The sequence below is a fragment of the Kogia breviceps genome, chromosome 7 (assembly GCF_026419965.1).
Source record: "Kogia breviceps isolate mKogBre1 chromosome 7, mKogBre1 haplotype 1, whole genome shotgun sequence".
Lineage (NCBI taxonomy): Eukaryota > Metazoa > Chordata > Mammalia > Artiodactyla > Physeteridae > Kogia > Kogia breviceps.
Window position 1 is genome coordinate 78,292,785 of NC_081316.1, and position 21,099 is coordinate 78,313,883.

Consider the following 21,099-nt stretch of genomic DNA (forward strand, 5'->3'; position numbering starts at 1 on the left):
CTAGGTGGTCTTCTCGGGGCTTCCTCCCTAGGCTGAGGGAGACTTTCCCATCAGGAAGCCTGAAAGACCCTAGGTCCAACCTGAGGACAAAAGCCAGGCGTGGCTGGCAGAGCTGGGTCTGGGTTCTGAGCTGCAGGAGGCAGGCCGAGCTGGACACAGGGAGTGGCCCTGTGCAGACCTGATCAGCAATGAGGACCGGCTGGCTCCACAGGACACAGGATAAGAAAGTACCCCAGCTTTCTTTGGCAGACAGCCACCAGCAGCACCCACCTGCTCAGACCCTGAACATGACCCTGGTGGTGCAGTGGTTAAGAATCCACCTGCCAATGCAGGGGACACGGGTTCAAGCCCTGGTCCAGGAAGATCCCACATGCTGCGGAGCAACTAAGCCCATGCACCACAGCTACTGAGTCCGCGTGTCACAATTACCGGAGCCCGTGTACCTAGAGTCCATGCTCTGCAATGAGAAGCCCGCTCGCCGCAACTAGAGAAAGCCCGCGTGCAGCAACGAAGACCCAATGCAGCCAAAAATAAATAAAAATTTTTTCAAAAAGCAACTTGTTTGTATAAATTGGAGAAGATTCTGGGTTATCTTGCCCCATTCTAATATACTTTGAGTGGGAGAGAAAAATAGAGGAATTCGGCCAGGAAATCAGCAACTGCCTATAGCGCTCAAGAAACATCAGTTTCTGTGACACCATGAACAACTGTGCAACTTCGTACTATTTTTTTAGAGATTTACTTTATAAATACGTGTTTGTGCACGTGCGTATAATCACATTGGGGCCGGGTGTGCATCATGGCCACCTGGCCACGTCCACCAAGTGCTTCTCACAGGCTAATGTCGTCTGACCATCCCCTGCCTCAACATGAAGAGCTGATCTTCATGGTAAACTTAAGACCGAATCATCTGGACTGCCAAGGTGGCGGCAAGATAGAGTGGAAGGAACACGGGTTTGGGGATCAGATAGATGGGGCATCAATTTTATTTCAACCACTCGCCAGCTAGGGAACCTTGGGAAAGTCACTTATCCTGAGTCAGTTTCCTCCTCCACTAAAGCCCTGTAAGGCTCCTGTGAGATGTAAGTGAGCACCGACGAGTCTGTGCTCAGTGCCTGACGCATGGTGCACGCTTAATAAATGATGATTTCCAGTCCCTGGTTCCCTGTCTAGCTTCCCTTCCTCCTCCAGCTCTAGCCAAACCAAACCACTGGCTGTTTGCCACCTGTGCCCCTTAACTTACCACCCCATGCCTTTCTTTGTACATTGCTGTCCCCTCTGCTAGAAATGCCCTCCTTCACCCCCATAGAACGGGGTGTCTCTGGTCCATCTTTCCTTCAAGACATATCTCAAATGCCCCCTCCTCGGCAAGCCAGATGCCCCAACCTCTCCTTCCTCTGAACGTTCACTGTGTTTTCTCTGCAGTTATTACTGCCTATTTTGAAAGAGGGGTACATTCCTTAAATTCCATCCAGGCAGGGGACATGTCTTACTCATCTTGTGTTCCCACCATAACAGTTCTTGGCACGGAGGATGGTTAAAAAAAAAAAAAAAAAGATTAAAAAAATAATGGCAACTGAAATAATAAATAAGGTCACAAGTCTATTGACTCCAGAATACTTAGGAATTATGCCCCACCTCTGCTGCTAAAACAGTTTCCTAGATCCAGTGGGCCAATTCTCATTTGGGGGCTTCCCTGGCCTCCCTCCTACCAGCTTTGGCGGGCTCCCCTCCCTGCCACCCAGCCAGGATCGTGTGCCCGTCAGGCATCCACGTTGCTTAACCACAGCACTCTCCATCCTCCCACCACTCACCCCACCCAAAACCTCAGCTTACTTGAATAAGGCCCTGCTGCCCACAGCCCTTCCCTGTCCCCTCTCGGGTCTGGAAGCTTGTTCTATGACCCAGGCTGCAGAGAGACAGTCAGAATTCCCAGTGTCATGCCCACCACCCTCCCGTATCGCTCCCTCCTACACCCGCTATTACCTCTTGGATGTTGTGAGCTCATTGTCTCAGACCGCATGGCCCTGGTCCTGTAGGTACCAGGACTCTGTGTTCTCGCAATCTTCAAGGAAGGGCCCATGAGTCCATAAGAGCCTTCATGCCCCAGTCAGGTGGTCAGGCCAAGGTAGGCATCAGCAGAGAATAGACACAGTACAATCGCTTTGGGATCATGACCTCAAAGTTTCAGTCCACAAAGGCATTTCCTCAGAGTCTTGCCTCTCTCCCAACACCTGTACTGGGTGGGACTTTGGCCTAGGACCTGGGATAGAGAAGCTTCTGCACAGCTTCATGGCCACCCTTCCCCAGCTTTCCACCTTCACTCCCCCCTATATTTGCTGCAAGTCCCCTCTCTGCTGAGAAGCCAACAATCATCCCCCCAAATCCTACAGTACTTTTAGTGAGACCTACACCCTTTTGGCAAAGTCTGCTTCCTCAGTCATTTCACAAATTCCTCTCTAGTCAGCACTGTCTGGACAATACCCTCTTCAGGTAGACTCCAATAACATGCTCTAAAACAGCCACCCGGACCTAGAGGGAAGCTTGGGTTATTTGGAATTTCTTACATCATGCCAAACTGAAATCTGCCTCTTCTTTAATCCTCTGTACCACTACCACCAAGGCCCCTCAACCCTGACCTCTGAGCAAGGCACAACATGGCAGCTCCCTTGCCCACTTAAAAATCACAGTTCCAGGGCTTCCCTGGTGGCACAGTGGTTGAGGGTCCGCCTGCCGATGCAGGGGACACGGGTTCGTGCCCCGGTCCGGGAAGATCCCACGTGCCGTGGAGCGGCTGGGCCCGTGAGCCATGGCCGCTGAGCCTGCGCGTCCGGAGCCTGTGCTCCGCAACGGGAGAGGCCACAACAGTGAGAGGCCCGCATACCGCAAAAAAAAAAAATCACAGTTCCAACCCTGTGTCTTCCTGTCTGCCCCAGGACCTTCCGGAGCTTACAGGACAGGGACTCCAGCTTTGATGCAGTAACGGGCCCTCCTCCACCTGCTCCCAAAGTGTGGTGCCCAGGGTACCACCTACAGGTGTGGCCAGTCTTGGCCACTGCAGGGAAAAGTGGGATGACCCCTCTCCCCAGCAAGGTCTAAAGTCAGGACTTCTATTAATGCAGCCAGGCTAAGCCAAGTTCTGTGGGCTTTTCCACGTGGCTGGGTAGAAAACCCATGAACTGATTTTTGGAGCCTAAGGGCAGGACTTTGACCTTACCCCACCATGTCCCATGGAGCTGGTTTGGGCTCTGAGCTCTCTGTTCGTTGTCCTTGTCCTGTACATTGGTGACCAGCCATCTGAAATCAGCCTGTTCCCTCACCCTGCCGTGGACTCCTGCCTCTTGGACCTCCTGCTCACCTCCACCATGGGGGTCACATCTGGAGGCCCAGACAATACTACTTCCCCCCTGAAATTTCAGAGTAAGCCCTCTGGTTGGTGTAAATCACTCCTCTTGACAAACTATATTTGCCAGGCTTTCTGAGAAGAGGATGATAATAATACCACTTACTACTTATGACATCCAAGCACTGTAGCCAACACTTTATACGCATCATCATCTCATTTAATCTTTACAACAAGCAGGTGAGATCGGCCTAGTACTGTTCCCATTTGATAGGCGAGGAACTTCAAGCTCAGAGAAAGAGAGACTTGCTCAAAGGAGAAACAGCAAGACTGAGGAGAGCCAGGATTTAAATGAAAGAGTGAGCTGGCAGGGCCCTCGGAGGTGAGGGAGTCCCAGTCCCCAGGGTAGAGGACACCCACCGCCTGCCATGCCGGAGTCAGGGGGTGAGTGAAGAGTCAGTGCCCTTTTCTCCAGCAGGACAACACCCCGGCCAGAGGCTTTGTGCAGCTCCAGTGAGCCGCGCAGCAAAAGCCAGCTGGACATGCAGGGCAGGGCGGTGGTGCTTGTTGTTACTGGGACAGCAGCACTGCATCGAAGAACCAGACGTCTTGGCTGCTTGCAGGAAGAGCTTATGTAATAAAACTTTCTCATGACAAGCAGTCGAGGGCAGGTGTCAGAGCCAAGAACTATTCCTTTGCTTTGGTAAAATGTCGAATTAGAAGAATCCTCCTTTCTCACACAAATTCCAGTTCTAACTTCTCCCCTCACCCTATTAAAATCCCCTCTCCCCCATCGCCTTCACCCCCGTTGCTTACTGAATTTAGAGTTTGATGCCACACATCCCAGTACATCCGAGGCAGTCCTGTCTCCCAGGGTCCCATCCAGCTCAGCATCTGCCTCCTCCTCTCACTCTCAGAAGTGGCCCAGTTAGGACAATAAATTAAAGTGAATACTCTGGAACCTTAAAAAAAAAAATCACTTTCCTTCTCTGGTACCTGTTTGCCTCCCATAAATGGGAATAACACTACCTGCCTCATGAGACAAGCCCTTTGTAAAACCCACCAAAGTCAGAAGTTCCTCTCCATCTTTCCTCTCGACGCAGTTTTCTGGGGCCAGTCAACATATACCTGTTTCATCCATAAAGCAGTCCAGGGTCAAGCCAGCCGTACATGTGAAAACCTCTTTCATTCAGGGGAACAGATCCTTGTGTTGTGGAAAGGAAACAGTCACCCCTAAAGAGAGGAGTTGTTACGTGTGCATGCAAGGAACAAAAGTAACCCATATTTGGTCTTCCTAACCTGAAATGTGGCTCTGCCCTTCTCTGTTCCCTGTTCCCTTAGTCCCTACAGCAGATCCCTTGGCCTCTACACAACTCTCTCTCTCTCTCTCTCTCTCTTTCTCTCTCTCTCTCTCTCTCTCTCTCTCTCACACACACACACACACACACACACAGAGTCAACCCAAGGAGTTCCTTCTGGTGGGCTCTCTGGGCCTTTTGGCCAGAAAAAGGTTGGAAAAGTTTGCTAAGAAGACCTCTCGGGACACCCCAGTGCAGTCACGGGAGTGGTGCTCTCGGTCATCAGAGTGGTCCCTGCCCAGCCGAGAGGCCCAGCCGCATCTGAGCGGGCCATTCCAACCATGCATACAAGTCACTGTGGGTTTATCTCTTTACCTGGGACTCAGGGCAGGGGTCTAACTATGCCCACCAGACACGCCCAGCAACCAGCAGGCGTTGGCTGTCCCTGAGCAGGCAGGGCAACCCTGCGATTTGGGTCACCTCCTTCCCTATGCCTGCCCTCATTCCAGGAAGAAACAGATGTACCCAGAGCACAGCTCCTGGGAACACCACGGCACCTGTAGGCAGGGGAGCGACCGTGATAGGATCCGTTCCCCACAGCCTCTTCCTGGAGGTTTGTTAGTAGGCCCACCACGCACTTACTTCTGCATAAGTCATTCCTGACACACATACAACTCAAATATCCTGTCTGCAACCTACGGCTACCCGTGATATTTTACCATGGGTGAGCAGGCTTGTGCACACACTTTGGTCTTAGTAAAGTGCACATGTGCGCACGCACGCACACACACACACACACACACACTCTCTCTCTCTCTCTCTCTCTCTCTCTCTCTCTCTCTCTCAAAACAAGATGAGGTAGAAACTTGCCAGACCCAGCTACATAACTCAGAGAGAACCAAGAGGCTTGGGACTTCCCTGATGGTCCAGTGGTTAGGACTCCACGCTTACACGGCAGGGGGCACGGGTTTGATCCCTGGTCGGGGAACTAAGATCCCGCAAACCACTGCGTGGTGAGGCCAAAAAAAAAAAAGAACCAAGAAGCTTAACAAGTTTGACTGAAAGTTGAATCCCAGAATTTCTTGTGTCTGTTTTTATTTGGCAATTATCATATGCCAGGCAATAATCTAAAGGTTTCACATGCATTAACCGAGCTCTGCCTTGGCAAAACGAGGTAATCACTGTGCCATGGCAAAGGCAGGACTCATCCTGGGAGGCTGAGGAGGGTGGCCAGGCAGAGAGGTGCGGAAGGGAAAGGTAAGGAGGGGAGGAAACCCAGCCTCAGGGCCACTGAGGCTCTTGGCAGCAGTGCAGACTCTAGACAAGGTCCCCCCTCCTTATCAGACAGCTGTGGCCCTCACCCAACCATCTAAATCCCTGACACTGGCCCTACACACAGGCCCCGGCTTGGAAAACGTTCTCACGGCTGATTGCCTTCCCTGGATAGGCATACCCCGCTGCTCCCACTCCAGCACTACACTGGCAACTTCTCATAGCTGGCTGGAGGCACCCCTAAAGTTTGTTGACAATAGGGAGTGGGGTGGTGGGAGTTTGGGTCCCTGGAATACATCTTTCCATGGAACTGATAGATTGGTGCTTGCATTCCCAGAAGAACAATTTAATACGTGTGTACTCACACTAAGCACTAACAAGTATAAGAGTGTAGATACCATAAAAGCACTCCCTACTTCCCATCAGCCCACATCCCCATAGGTCACAGGACAGAAAGAAGGTCTCAAGAGCCTTCACACCCCCCAGTGACTTTGGCTGCCGCAGACACTTCCTCCTGATTCTTTGACCTACAAGACTCCAGCCTTAGATGTACTGCAGAATAAATTCACCCCAAACCTGATCTCTTTCTCATTTTTCATTGCCTAATGGAGTCTCCATCGGCACCTTCCGGCAGCTCTCGTCTGGCCAAACCCACTGTGCTACAAAGGACAAAATTCAAGGCCAGAAGGCCTGAGTTCTGCCGCCAGAAGCTGGGTGACCCTAGGTAGCTTTCTTTGGGCCTCACCATCCTCATGGGTAAAAACATAAGAGGCGGGCTTCCCTGGTGGCGCAGTGGTTGAGAGTCCACCTGCCGATGCAGGGGACACGGGTTCGTGCCCCGGTCCGGGAAGATCCCACATGCCGCGGAGCGGCTGGGCCCGTGAGCCATGGCCGCTGAGCCTGGGCGTCCGGAGCCTGTGCTCCACAACGGGAGAGGCCACAACAGTGAGAGGCCCGCATACCGCAAACAAAACAAAACAAAACGAAGCAAAACATAAGGGGCATGCAAGAAACTACCCAAGACTCCCTCCTGATTTCAAAAGAAATCGACCACCTTCATCTCCCTTCCCCTTTCCAAGAAGCTCCTCCATGCTCTCATGCTGCTAACAATTGCCTCATTCTTCTCCCAGCAAACTAGCACAAAATGTCAGTGTCCAATTTGACTCTCTTCTGTCTCCCTCAAATCTAATCAGTCACCAAATCCTGCAGGATTTCTTGGCAAGCTCACTCACCTCCTCAACATCCCATTGCCATTGCCTTGATTTAGGTCCTAATCTACCTCAGTGGGTTATTCCAACAGCTCATTCTCATAAGAAGTTCCTTCCTGTCCCTCCAACCTGCCCTTCTCAGCCTTGAATCCTCCTGAAAGCACAGGCTTCACCTTGTCTCTTCCATACTCAAAGACCTTCAAGGTCAGCAGCATTACATTTTAATTCTTTAACTTCAACTTTTAAGACCTTCCAGGATCTCTCCCCACCCTGAGGCTCCAGCATAATTTCTTTCAGTTTCCCCTCCCCACCCCACCCTATGACTCTCGCCCTGTGGACCACTCATCAGGCTTGTCCTAGTCTCTCAGGTTCTGCTCTTGTTCCTTCCCTCATCTCCAACACAAAACAACCTGCCCTTTTTACCCTTTTACAGAAGCCAACACTGCAAAACAGACTCAAGGGCTCAAGGCCCTTGCCTGCCACAAACTCTTCCTCAACATCTGCAGAGCGTAGGGCCCATGCAGCCCCAGGGCAGCTCAGAGTTTGGAGGGGGTGTGGACAGAGACATGCAAATGAAGTGTGTTAAGAACCATAGAAGACATCTGTACTGGATGCTATACTAGTACAATTTCGAGAGGAGAGTAAAAATAACTTGGGCGTGGGGGGAGGAGAGGTATTTCAAGACTTTGATCTGCATTTTGAAGGATTAGTAAGAGTTCATTCATCTTGCAGAGCAGAGACAAAAGGGCTTCCCAGGAAAAGGAAATAGCATATGCAAAGGCAGAGAGGCACAAAGGATAGAAATTGTTAAGCTACTCAGTTTGGGGAACAGTGGAGATGCAGCTGGTAAGTCAAATTATTACCAGCTTCTGCGGAGAAGCCTTGAATGCCAAACAAGGATATTATACTTTATCCCTTTGAGAGGCGATCCTATCCCACCTTGCCTATACCTTCCATCCACAGCTGAGTTACAGAGGCCAAGGTTATTACACAACATGGAACATGATGATTAAAAGCACTGTGCACAGGGAGAGCTGGGTTCTCAGTGTGCATAACTGTGTATGTGACAGAGATAGGAAATGAAAGTAAGAATTACCCAGAAGCACTAAACAGAAATCATAAATTTCCCAAAGACAAAGCTGAGAGTTGGCAGCCCCCTGGGAACTCACAAGGCCTTAAGGAAATCTGGTCTAAAGGTAAACAGACGCTCTGAGACGCATCTCCTAGAAGATTATTCACTGAGTGTGAGAGAGATAAGAATGGCCCTCACGAAAATCCCCATGACCTGGCTTTCAGAGTCTACAAAGGATACAGCCCACCTTTCTGAGACCAGCTGTGGATTCTGCAAACACTGAGACACACAAGTGTCAGCAAGTGTTGAAACCAAAGAATGATGATGCCATGAAAACATCAAGTGGAACTGCTCTGAGGAAGGAGGAAGCAGGAAAGTGTGACTCAGGAAAACACAGGCTGCCAAGAGTTTCAGCCTAGTTGTGCCCACACCAAGTTATGACAGTCTCACATCTTCCCCCTTCCCCCCACCGAGTGTCACCTCTTGAATCAGGGTGCACAGTCTGGGATCTTAATAAATGTTTAAATGCCTCAACAGTTCATAACAGCTCTCCCTTCTCATGTTTTGCAAAAGGGGATCCACCAGAGGCTTTTAAGCAAGAGTGTCATGAACAAATCTGTATATCAGGAAGGAAATGTTTTTGACGGCCAAGTAAAAAACAACTTCCAAATATTATCACAAATGTGATAGTCTAAAGGCCATGCCATTCCTTGTCCAAAGATCAATTCTTGTTCCTCCCTCCTCACCTCTGGCCTGGCCCCCTAGCCCATAGATTCTATCTCTCTAGTCTCTCCTACCTGTCCCCTCTCTGAGGTCCAACACAGGTCCTCCTCACTTCTATCTTAATTGATCTTCCACGTCCTAACTGGTCTCTCCACCTCCAGGGTCTTTTCCCACTGGTCACTGCTTCCCACAGCCCGGCCGGAGTCCACCCCAGCAGTTCCCACCTGGCCTTCAACAGAATCACCGAGGAACTTGGTGAAAACAGGCCAGACCTACTTAATCTGAGTAATTTAAAAGCTCCCCAGGCAATTCTGAGGCACAGCCAGGTTTGCAAACTACTGTTCTCAATCCTTGCTATCGATAGTGAAGGGGCTGCAACCACTGAGGACTTGTAAGAAATGTAGAATGTCAGGTCCCACCTCCAACCTAGGAATCACAATTTGCATTTGAAAAAAATCCCCAGGTGACTCTTAAGCTTGTTAAAGATTGAAAAGCACTGCTACAAAGTGTTGCTTGACCATTCATTTCACAAATATTTACTGGATTTTCTCTGGGCTGGAGGTTGGGAGGTTGGGAGGTTGAGAGGGTCAAGGGCCAAGGTCCCCGACTTTAAACGCACAGAACCATCAGCCAATCTCCTGCTTAAAACCCATTATTGGTTCTCATGCTTTCAAAGCCCAAACTTCACCTGGCCTTCATGGCCCGCTGGGAATAGGTTTCTTCCTTGTCACCAGCTTTATTGTTTATCATTCGCCATAGGAGCCAAGCTGGGCCACTTCTCATGGCTACAAAGTGCTTGCCTGCCTACACAGCTCTCGCAGCCCAGGTCACTCTCTACTCACCTCTGCCTGGAGAAACCCACGAGAAATTCTTCGAGGTCCATCACACACGTCACCCCTTTTGTGAAATTATTCCAGATTTTCCCGCACTCAGATGAAAGACAAATTCCCACAACTCTTTGCTCTTACCTCCTTCATAGCGTTCATCTCATTCTAGTTAGTCTTTAAGTCAGGGCAACTGCCATAGCTACCCCAGTAAAGAGACTATGATGCTGGGGGCTTCCCTGGTGGCGCAGTGGTTAAGAATCTGCCTGCCAATGCAGGGGACACGGGTTCGAACCCAGGTCCGGGAAGACCCCCACATGCCACGGAGCAACTAAGACCGTGTGCCACAACAACTGAGCCCACATGCCATAACTACTGAAGCCTGAGCCCCTAGAGCCCATGCTCTGCAACGAGAAGCCACTGCAATGAGAAGCCCATGCACTGCAAAGAGGAGACCCTGCTCACCGCAGTTAGAGAAAGCCAGCATGCAGCAACGAAGACCCAATGCAGCCAAAAATTAATTAATTTTTTTTAAAAAAGGACACTATGATGCTCAGTTTGTCTCCACAGCAGCAATAAGCTAATAACTGGCACATCACCGAATCTCAAAGTAATAATAACAATAATGTATTAAATAAAATTATGGATGAATGCAGTAAGTGAAAAGTTCACCAGTCTCCCTGCTGTCCCACTTCAAAGTCGTTTATATATGAATTTAAGCAGATTACAAACAGGCTGCCTCTCAAGCCCCAAGGAGAAATAATCTCTAAATCAAATATTTTGTGTTTTTCATATGACACAAATAATAATCAAAGACTGAACATGCTGAAGATGAATTTTGTGTACAGCCAACTACCTTTGTTGGGCATTCAACTTCACAGAATGCAACATAAAATTTGTATTATAATCGATTAAGGAACTGGGAGAGGAAGGAGAGAGATGAGACAGGAAGTAAACCAAAATACGGAAAGGGAGACGGATCTATACCAAATATCCAGCTGCTCTAAAAGTAAAAATATAATACTCTGGATCTGTTTTGTAAGCAGATTAAATGCTGGCCAGAACGCCCGTTTTGATCTTAAGCAAAACTTCGTAAGTTCTGGTCTTTAAATATATAATCTTATTTTCATCTGAGGAACAACTGCAGGTCTGGAGTCAGGATGTCATGAGGGAAAGAAGCTCACTTTCAAACAGAACTATCCCCATCTTACCGTCTACTGGGACGCAGTGGCTTGAGTTTTGGAAAAGCATGTTGCATTTCTGCAATTACAGTATATAGCTGGTTTCAGCTAAGGCGTTACAGCTGAACACACGCTCTGCGGAACACCCATTTGCTCGGGCAAATAGACCGTAAGCTTCCCTACCACCTTGGGCTCTCTCTCCAGACTGGGCCGCTGTTCCAGTTGACTTAGCAGAGCTCTGACATACCACATAGAACTGAGGTGACTTGCCGCCCGGCGCATCTCCAGGGCCATCCGGGCACCTGTAGGGGAGCGGACTGTCCGTAGACCCCGGACAGGACTGGGTGGAGATTCGGAGCAAATCCACAGGAGTTATACCCTCCTCCCAGTCTTCTGGCCAGAGAAGGGGAGGAGGGTCCCCGCCCTCGCGCCTGGGACACACTCCAGTGCTCTCAGTTCCTCAGGCAATGCCCCTACGCGGGCTCGCAGTCCCGACCGCGCAGAGGGCCTGGGGGCGTGGGGAGAGAACCCACTGACCTGGGTGCGGGGATCCTCTCCGGGCAGCTCAGGTGTGCGGGCCTTTCCCGTGTCCCTCCCACCTCCGAACATGAGAGGCGAGAACCGAGCTCTAGGCCACCGACCCACCGACCAACTAACCGACCAACCAGCGGACCGACCGGCAGCGGCCGGGTCTGGAGCCCACGTGACGGGGGCGGGGACCCGCAGGAGGCTCGTCCCGCAACGCCCGCTTCCCCACCGCCCCACCTTCCCCCGGGACCGCCCCTCTGCCACGCCCCCTCCCTCTTGGCTCCTTGGCTGCCCGCAGGGACCCATCCGCCAAGGGTTCTAGCTCCGCAGGGACCGGCCTCATCAACCCGGCCCCTTCGAACCTGCTTAGCTCCCGCCCATCCAGCCCCAGCTCCGGCGCCGCCCCCTAGGCCGAGCTTACCGTTCCCCCCCAAGCCCCGCCTCTCTCAGGAGGCCACGTCCCTCCCTGGAGCCCCGCTCTGCTGTTGGTCACCTCCCCCTCCAGCACCCTTCCGGCCCCGGGGAGTCGCCCCGCGGTTCTCACCTCCCTGTCCCCAGGCTTGTCCAGCCCTTCAGCACCACTCCTTGGCCGTAGGGAATGAAAGAGAAAAGCAGAAAGGGAACTTGTGTCGAGAATTGCAAAGAGACAGAAGCCATAGAAAAAACGTTTTAGAGGCACTCCCGGCGCAGCAACCTTTTGGGTGTGCGGACTTCTGGGCCCCTGGGATCGCGTTCAAATTGAGGTTGGCCTGACAGCAGCCTCATTTCTTGTCTCTGAGCGCCCCCAGTTCGGAAGACTGAGTTACCCTAGGGTCTGGCCGCACTTGAACCCCGCAACCTGGGGTGGAGGTCCCTCTAGTGGTTGGCGCCAGTCAATGACACCCATTCTTGTGAACAGCTGGGGACAAGCAGCGCTGCCCTTTGCCCAGCGCTTCGGCGAGGTTCCACAGACTCGCAAGAACAGCTCTGGCGATGTCTGACCACAGGAATGGATTGTAGAATCGGGGCAGCACTGGACCCTGGGGACCTAGTCCAGTGCCTTCCCCCAGTGTAGGGCCTGAATCCCCTTTGGTTGTACTGCTAGGTTGTTGCCCTGCCTGGATCTCCAAGAATTGGTTGCTCAGTTCGGCTGATGAAAATCCCTGTGGGCCTCAGATGGCATCACACCAGGGACTCTGGCATAGTCCCCAGCTCAGGCAGGAGTCACTACTGCCCTAACTTCAGTTTTTATCCACATTTCTACAGGCTGGAGTGTTGACAAACTCCTCAAGACACATATTTTTTCACACTATCCTGGTGGTCTGAAATTACCAGTGTGCCCAGAAGACTTGTACACGTGAACAAAACTTAAGCCGCCCTGGCAGATATGAGACTCTGGTCACTGCAGGAACCTGGCCAGATGCAGGCCAAGGGCAAAGCCAGCAGAGGAAAGGCTGGGGCCCAGAAGAGTTGTATTACAACAGGACACTCTTTAGTTCTCTTTCACTTCCTTAAAATAGCAGCGCAGAGGCTTTTGTAGAGAAGGCTACCACAGTTCACACGAGTTCATGGGTGTTTCCAAATCCCACATGTTATTGCCCTCGTGGACCCACAGTCCCCAGAAAATGCTAGTCTGTTCTTTAGAACTATACAATTACTTTTTTAAAATCACTTTAAAAAAATGGCGTAAGTCACAGACATTGAAAACAAACTTATGGTTACTGAAACGGAAAGGGGGGTGAGGGACAAAGTAGGAGTTTGGGATTAGCAGATACACACTACTATATATAAAACAGATAAACAACAAGGATCTACTATATAGCACAGGGAACTATATTCAATATCTTGTAATAACATATAATAAAAAAATCTGAAAAAGAATATATATACGCATATATAAATGCATTACTTTGCTGTATACCTGAAACTAATACAACATTGTAAATCAACTATACTTCAATTTTTTAAAAATGGTGTAAGTCACTGGCTTTCCAGCTTATTCATACTTCGGAACCACTTTCGGGAAGGCGGCTTGAAAGTTATAGTACTGTCTGGTCCCACCTCCAGAGGCTCTGACTGAATGGTCTGGGGGTATGGCCTGGCATCAGGATTTTTTAAAGCTCCTCAGGTGATTCTTAGGTACAGTCAAGTTTAAGAACCACTGGTCTAGGTCTTAGGAACTTGAGTCCTCACTAAAATCCAAGAAGAGAGCCAGAGCTGAAAAGTTCATCTGAAAGAAGCCCAAAGAAGTATTTGAGGGCCTGCATGTCCAGCCCTGGCTCCAAGGAAACAAAATGGCCCGTTAACAGGGGCTTTCTGGAGAAAATGTCTTGACCTGAAGAAGTGATTCTAGATGCAGGAATTTAAGGCACCAGAGTGAGTTGGTTGTTAGTGGCAGGTGTGCCCTGCAGAACTGTCAAAGCAAAGCATGTCACAGATGAAAGGCAGATGGCAAGCACATTACATACAGGCAGCCTCTGTGTGCCTCCAGAGGAACTGTGTGTGCATGACTTACACATAATTCCACTCCAGTATAACTCCCCTGCTACCCTCCTCTGTGAGGCAGCCCGCATTCCTTTCCCCTGTGAAATAGGTAATGTTATTTTACCCATGGGGCAGCTAATGTCCCCAAACCCATGGAGTGGGTAACATCACCATGTTTAATTATTCACATCTGCCTCATTCCACAACCGATTTGGGCTCTCTGTATCACTCTGTTCGAACTGTGGGTAATTGCACTGTGTCCATGGAGTGAGTAATTCCATTCTGCTAAAGATTTACTCAAATGCTATGGGGGAAAAAAAAACAAAAAACCTCTCTTCACTGCCTATGGTCTCAGCCTGGGCTTGGCAGAGGCGGGGAAACAGCTGCAAACACACAGAGCAAACCCTCTCATGTGACCAGCCTGGAAAGATAGAGGCCTCAGCACATGACACAGACTGGCACCGCAGCCTGCACTTGTGACCCAAACCAGGCTGCAGTGGACAAACGCGTGGGAAAGAGCTTGAAGAAGCCCCTCTGGACGGGCACAGCTGCCCTCTGTCCCCTGTGCCACAAGGCATGCCTGCTGTGGCAGGGAGTCCCTTGCCTGATATCTGGCTTCCATCCAGATTCCAGAATATTTACCGAGGGCCTCAGTGTGTTGGGGATTGTTCACAGTAAACCCAAGCACAGGCAGCACTCCCGAAACTTTTATGCAGAGGGCATGTAGGCAAATAGAGCCTGATGAAGTTTATTTGCTTAGTGTCAGTTTTACTGTATTTCAAGCAAGATGAGAAAAGCAAGGGAAGGCAAGTCAAGATAAGAACAGAGGTGGGGTCCTCACCCTTAGGCTGGTTTTCTAGAGGAAGTAGCTTTTGAAAGGCCTATAGGAGGGTCTTGTGTGGATATGCAACTAGCTAAAGGGGCAGACCATTATTTTTACGCTGAGATGATTAACGTATTGCTTAGAGAAGGTTGGGCGAACAAACATATATATTTGATGCTTCCTTGGACAATGGAAAGATTATGGGGTTTGCAGTATTTTCTAGCTCTTTCATTTTGTAGCTTCGGTACTTTGAATGGCTCACCCGAACCCTCCTCATCTATAAAGACTTGTCCTGCCTATCTCATAAGGTTGAGATGACTTGTAATATAGGTGCAGACACTTTGTAACTGGAAACTGGTATTCAAATGGTAATGTTTTCACTTTATTATTACATCCGTCTGGCTTGGTGGAGGGGCAGAACCAGGGGAAACCGAGATTAAACATCAATAAGAAATAGTACTTTGGGCTTCCCTGGTGGCGCAGTGGTTGAGAGTCCGCCTGCCGGTGCAGGGGACACGGGTTCGTGCCCCGGTCCGGGAGGATCCCACATGCCACGGAGCGGCTGGGCCCGTGAGCCATGGCCGCTGAACCTGCGCATCCGGAGCCTGTGCTCCGCAATGGGAGAGGCCCGCGTACCACAAAAAAAAACCAAAAAAAAAAAAAAAAAAAGGAAATAGTACTTTATTTGGGCAGTGAATAATGGAAGAATATCAGTAGGCATTTGCGAAAGAGGAAAGAGATTTGAGCAAAGTCCAGAGGGGAGAGAAGCCAGGAGTATTAGGGGGTGGCTTACATTTCTAATGGCTGGTGGGGGGGGGGCGGTGCGGGGAGAGTTAGAGTAAATGCTAGTAAAAGAAGAGGCTGGAAGTAAGCTGGATTGGAATGTGTGGAAGGCATTGAGCTCCAGGAGGTTTGGATGGGTAAAGGAAGTTGTTGAAAATTCCTGAATGACAGACTCTCATCTGTGCTCTTGGAAGATACTGAAGGCAGTACCATCTGGCAAAGGATGCCTGTGCATTCCTACTTCCAGCCCCTATCCCTGTGTGCGATTAGAAGGATACTATATTCCAAAGGGGCTGTGGCTTCCGTCTCCTGGAGAGCAACATCCCTGGAGCTCTCCCTCCCTCATGGCTGCAACGCATCACTGCAGAGGCTGCTTTCTCTTTGTCTGGAGTTTGTAAATGATCTGGTTTCCGTCATTCCAGGCATAGAGCTGCTTATCTCTAGGGTTGTAATGGATCATGGAGTGACTTCTTGACCGCCTGGGGAAGAACACTTTGGGCAGATTCTCGTCAATGACAGCCCCCAGCGGGTCATAGACGCAAGTGATGCGATGCGGGCCGAGGCCACCAGAACTGTAGACCACGTAGAGGACACCACACAAGAGGAATGAGGCTTCAGCATCCTGACTTCTGCATGGAGTGTCCCATGAGTGCTCCACTCCCAGTGTGTCAGGCTCAATTTTCGTGAGAACCAAATGGCCGTGGAGGCTTGGCCCTGAGTGGATGGCCCAGAGCCCGTGCTCATCCACAGCCAGGTCAATGTAAGTCGAGGGGGAGTGCGGGTAGGCCAGGGCTCTGCCTGCCCCTCCCAAGAGCAGCATCCGATCTTCCACGGTCCTCTCCTGCAGGTTATATTTGATGATCTCATTGGGAGTCCCTTGGCTGTGAAAAAATAGGAAACCTTTGTAGATCACTTGGCCCGTCCCCTGCCAGGAATGTGTTAGGATCAGCTTCCGGGGGGCTGGCTTGGTGCTATCTTCCATGAATGCCCGTATGTTGGCAAATTCCCAGACAGTGTTGTTTCTGGATCCAATTAAGAAATAAACTTTTGGAGAGTCTCTGACAGCATCTTTCATCCAAGAGCCATCTGTGTCCATTGTCTTCTTCACTATTTTCAGTGACTTTATGCCCATCAGCATGTTGTCACAGCCTGGCCAAACAGGAGAAAAGGGGAAGGTTACTTTATAAACACGAGATGTCTGCTTTTCTCACAGATCGCTTTTTTTTTTTTTTTCCCTTCAGTGTCTAGAATAAAATTATCACACAGAGATCAATCATAACTGATTGTAGAATTCAATGAATGAAAGACTTTAATGAATAACTGGGTCTCTGTTAAGTGAGTTGCCATCTAGTTATAAGAGCATTAGTCACAATAATCAAATGAGGATATAAACAACTATTTGCTGTGTCAGAGGCCCTGTTCACTCTCTAGAGCACTTGAGGTGGACACACTGAGAATGATTAGGGTATGGAACCACCTAATTCAACTCTGTTTGCCTAGATTTTACTGGGTATCTGCCAAATACTTAGCTTACAGTACTCTCCCAGAACAGTGCTAAGTACTAAAGATAAAAATGATAATGTCAACCCTACACCTTGAGGAGATGACCTTCTAGTGAAGGATTCTGGTTCTTAACCCTAGTAGACCATTATAAGGGTTCTACTCATGCCTTTACTCATTTATTCATGAATGCATGCATGCCTTTAGTCAGCTGACTTTGGATACCTGCAAAAAGCAAGATACTGAGCTAGGTGTTATGAACTGGGGCTACAGTGGACTGGGGTGCAATGATAAATTAGGCATGGTTCTGGCTTAATAGGTACATGACTATCTAGAATATAAAGCTTAAAATGAATTTTTTTCAAAAAGGAGAACAGAGAAGAGACATATCATTGTGACACAGGAGAGAATGTGCATTTGAATTAGCCCTTGAAAGACACCTTGAAGGACATTCTGAGATGGGTGGGAAACACTTTCCCAACAGTTAACAAAACCACATTTGGGAAAGTCCTCCAAGATTAGTGTTAGTGAAGTAGTATAGAGTTTCACCCAATATCAGCCAAATACTTTGTGTATAAAACTAGATGCATAAAACAAAGCAGTAAATTGAAACCAGCTCTGTGCCTGGAACCTTGAGGGTGGAGCTAAGGAATATGAATTTAATTCTGTAGGGAGGTAGGGAGCTACTGAAGTTTTTGAGCAAGAGTGAAACGTGGTCAAGGTTGTTCTGTAAGATTAATTAAGCTGGCAGTCGTGTACGATGGATACAGGGGGAAGAGACTAAAATCAGGGAAACCAATTCGGAGGGTATTTCTATAATCCAAACAGGCTGATAAGGGTCTAAACTAGGTGGAAGAAGATGAAGTAAAAAGAAGGGGCCTACATTTTTCTAGCTCCTCACTGCTACTTAGACTATTACTCTCTCAACTTCATGCAAAAACCCTTCCTTGGGACTTCCCTGGTGGTCCAGTGGTTAAGAATCTGCCTCCCAATGCTGGGGACGTGGGTTTGATCCCTAGTCAGGGAACTAAGATCCCACATGCTGCGGGGCAACTAAACCCGTGTGCCACAACCAGAGAGCCTGCGCGCTCTCTGCCACAACTAGAGAGAAGCCGGCGCACCACAACAAAGAGCCCTCGCGCAGCAAGCAATGCCACAACGAAGATCCCGCATGCTGCAACTAAGACCCAACACAGCCGAATTAATTAATTAATTAATTTAAAAAACCCAAAAAACAAAAACCCTTCCTTCTTTGACCCTGATCCTGGATCAGTTCAAAGTTCTGCCTGCCCTTGAGAGTTGTGTGTTGGTGGAGAACACCTCACAACGGTGCATATTTGTGTCATTACACTAAGGGATCTCCAACCTCAGCTGAGCCCTAACTACTGTACTACTCTCTGTGCTCAGCCCATCTTCCACACGGCACCTATCTTAAATCCTGCCTCCTGCCCCAAAACTAGCCCATCAGTGTCTCATATTAACTCCTTTGCAAAAATAAATACCATTAGATGTAAACTCCCTCCACTTCCTGTTCCTCACTTATAGACTTTTCTTCAACTCCTGCCCTTTCTACCCTCCCACACATCTTTTTTAAAAAAAATTAATTTATTTATTTTTGGCTGCCTTGGGTCTTTGCTGCTGCTGCGTGTGGCCTTTCTCTAGTTGCAATGAGTGGGGGCTACTCTTTCGTTGCGGTTTGCAGACTTCTCATTGCAGTGGCTTCTCTTGTTGCAGAGCACGGGCTCTAGGCGTGTGGGCTTCAGTAGTTGTGGCTCACGGGCTCACTAGTTGTGGCTCGTGGGCTCAGTAGCTGTGGCACATGGGTTCAGTTGCTCCACAGCATGTGGGATCTTCCCGGACCAGGGCTTGAACCCGTGTCCCCTGCATTGGCAGGTGGATTCTTAACCACTGTGCCACCAGGGAAGGCCCCCTCCCACACATCTTAAAAGAAGCCATGTCATTCCTCCTGTGCAAGACTAATACTTTCATCTGCACCCATCTCATCCTTTCCTGGCTTCTTCTAGATTTCCTCCATGAATGATCCCCTTTCTATTATCAGATTTCTTCTTCACTACTATTTTATTAGCTTGGAAACATCAATTCTCCCACAGTTAGGCACTCTTTTCTACTTATTTCACTCTTTCTATAATTTTATAGAACTAGAATCTTCTACAGAATAGTTTATACTCTCTGCATCCATTTCTTCACCTCCCATTCTTTCACTTCACCATAACTTCACAGAAACAACCCTTTCAAATGTGACCAGGGACTTCCTAACTGAAAACTCAGACCTTTTATGTCCGTATCTTACCTGACCTTTCTGTAGCATGGCAGTATTGATCAGTAAAGATCAAAGGAGAAAATGTCTTCCCCCTTGATCTTTGTGTCACTACAGAGACAGTGTCTGTGTTCATCAAATGCCGTTTCATTTTCCTCTTCCTTAGTCACACGTTCGCAGTCTCCTTTGTATGTAAGCTGCACCCATTGACCTATATCCTGTCTAATAGGATGTAGACAGAAGTGGTATAAGCCATTTCCACATGGCCCTTACACATGCTATCTTCAAGAAGACCTTAGAGTCTTGGAATTGTCATGGTGACCAAGTTAAAGAGCTATGTGGGTCAAGATGAGATGAGAGCTACTCATCATTTTAGGAAAAGTGTGTCATCAGCTCTAATTATGAGCTGCTTGTTGGGACTCTGCCCTGTTAGACAGTCTATCATGAGGTGAGCTGTGTCACAGAGGCAGGGAGTGGTGGCCTTACTAGAAGCATGAAGAACCTTGTGTTTTTCCCTCAAATCTTGCCGAGGTCTGTATCGCAGGTAGGAGAGCAGAGTCTTAATAAAAGCATGGGGGGGGGGCTTCCCTGGTGGCGCAGTGGTTGAGAGTCCGCCTGCTGATGCAGGGGACACGGGTTCATGCCCTGGTCCGGGAAGATCCCACATGCCGCGGAGCGGCTGAGCCCGTGAGCCGTGGCCGCGGAGCCTGTGCTCCGCAATGGGAGAGGCCACAACAGTGAGAGGCCCGCCTAGCACAAAAATTAATTAATTAATTAATTAAATAAAGGCATGGGAACTCTCTGGGCCTCCCTCACTGACCGCTGTAGGGTAAGGTGGTGGGGTGATAGTTGGGTGTATAACAGTCTCTCAAGGAGAACTAAGCACACTGAAAGTCCCCCTGAAATTCTTGTAAAAGCTTTGATATCAGAAGCTAGACGGGCCAGTGGGTTGTCATTTTGTGCTTATAAATGCGTGGGTTCTCCAGGCCAACTGGAGGCCAACTAGAGTCAGAGGACAAGAAGCAGGGTGATGGGAGAGAAAGCGGACACAAGGAAGAAGGATGCACAGCCATAGCACAGGGAACTATATCCAATCTCCTGGGATAAACCATAATGGAAAAGAATATTAAATAAAGAATGTATATGGGCTTCCCTGGTGGCGCAGTGGTTTAGAGTCCGCCTGCCGATGCAGGGGACGCAGGTTCGTGCCCCGGTCCGGGAAGATCCCACATGCCGCGGAGCGGCTGGGCCCGTGAGCCGTGGCCGCTGAGCCTGCGCGTCCGGAGCCTGTGCTCCGCAATGGGAGAGGCCACAACAGTGAGAGGCCCGCGTACCGCAAAAAAAGAATGTATATATGTGTAAAACTGGGTCATTTTGCTGTACAGCAGAGACTGGCACAACATTGTAAATCAATTATACTTCGATTAAAACAAACAAACAAAACATGCACAGCTAGAGAAGTCCCAGAGGTTGAGGTCAGTAAGTATTTGGCAAACTGCTCGTGACTGCCAGCTGTTTGGGTAGCAATCCTACCACAGTTCCTTGATCAGTTCACTACCCACAATGATCACAGCTTCTCTTCTCTCCTCAAGGGTCCATGATACCCTCCTCACTCGCCTAGGAAGATCTTGCCTCTGATTTCACTGAGAAAACAGAAGCAATCAGAGAACATCATCATCTCTGGCGTGGATTACTGCAATAGGCTTCTACGTGGTGGCCACACTTCTATCCTTGACCCCAGAGGCCATTCCTCACAGCAGCCGAAGCATCTTTGAAAAATTAAGTCAGATCATGTCACATGTC

The 21,099-nt window shown here is 49.3% G+C and overlaps 2 protein-coding genes across 18 annotated transcripts in view; both read right to left on the reverse strand.

Annotated features, from left to right (window-relative positions):
* PPFIBP2 (PPFIA binding protein 2) overlaps positions 1-12,063 on the reverse strand; it is a 149,516-nt gene extending 137,453 nt beyond the window's left edge. For 10 of the 16 annotated variants that reach the window (XM_067038715.1, XM_067038721.1, XM_067038720.1 and 7 more), the window contains exon 1: positions 11,459-11,624. The gene's annotated coding sequence lies outside the window, so the exon portion shown is untranslated. Of the gene's footprint in view, positions 1-11,458; positions 11,627-11,993 lie in introns of those variants that run through there. The other 6 variants (XR_010841422.1, XM_059067888.2, XM_067038716.1 and 3 more) reach the window with 4 other exon arrangements.
* A 930-nt stretch (positions 12,064-12,993) lies between these two features.
* Positions 12,994-21,099, reverse strand: part of OLFML1 (olfactomedin like 1) — a 29,559-nt gene continuing 21,453 nt past the window's right edge. For both annotated transcript variants that reach the window (XM_059068988.2, XM_059068990.2), the window contains one exon: positions 12,994-16,667. In XM_059068988.2, coding sequence (XP_058924971.1) covers positions 15,877-16,667 — 791 coding nt within the window. In that variant the 3' untranslated portion in view covers positions 12,994-15,876. The remainder of the gene's footprint in view (positions 16,668-21,099) is intronic.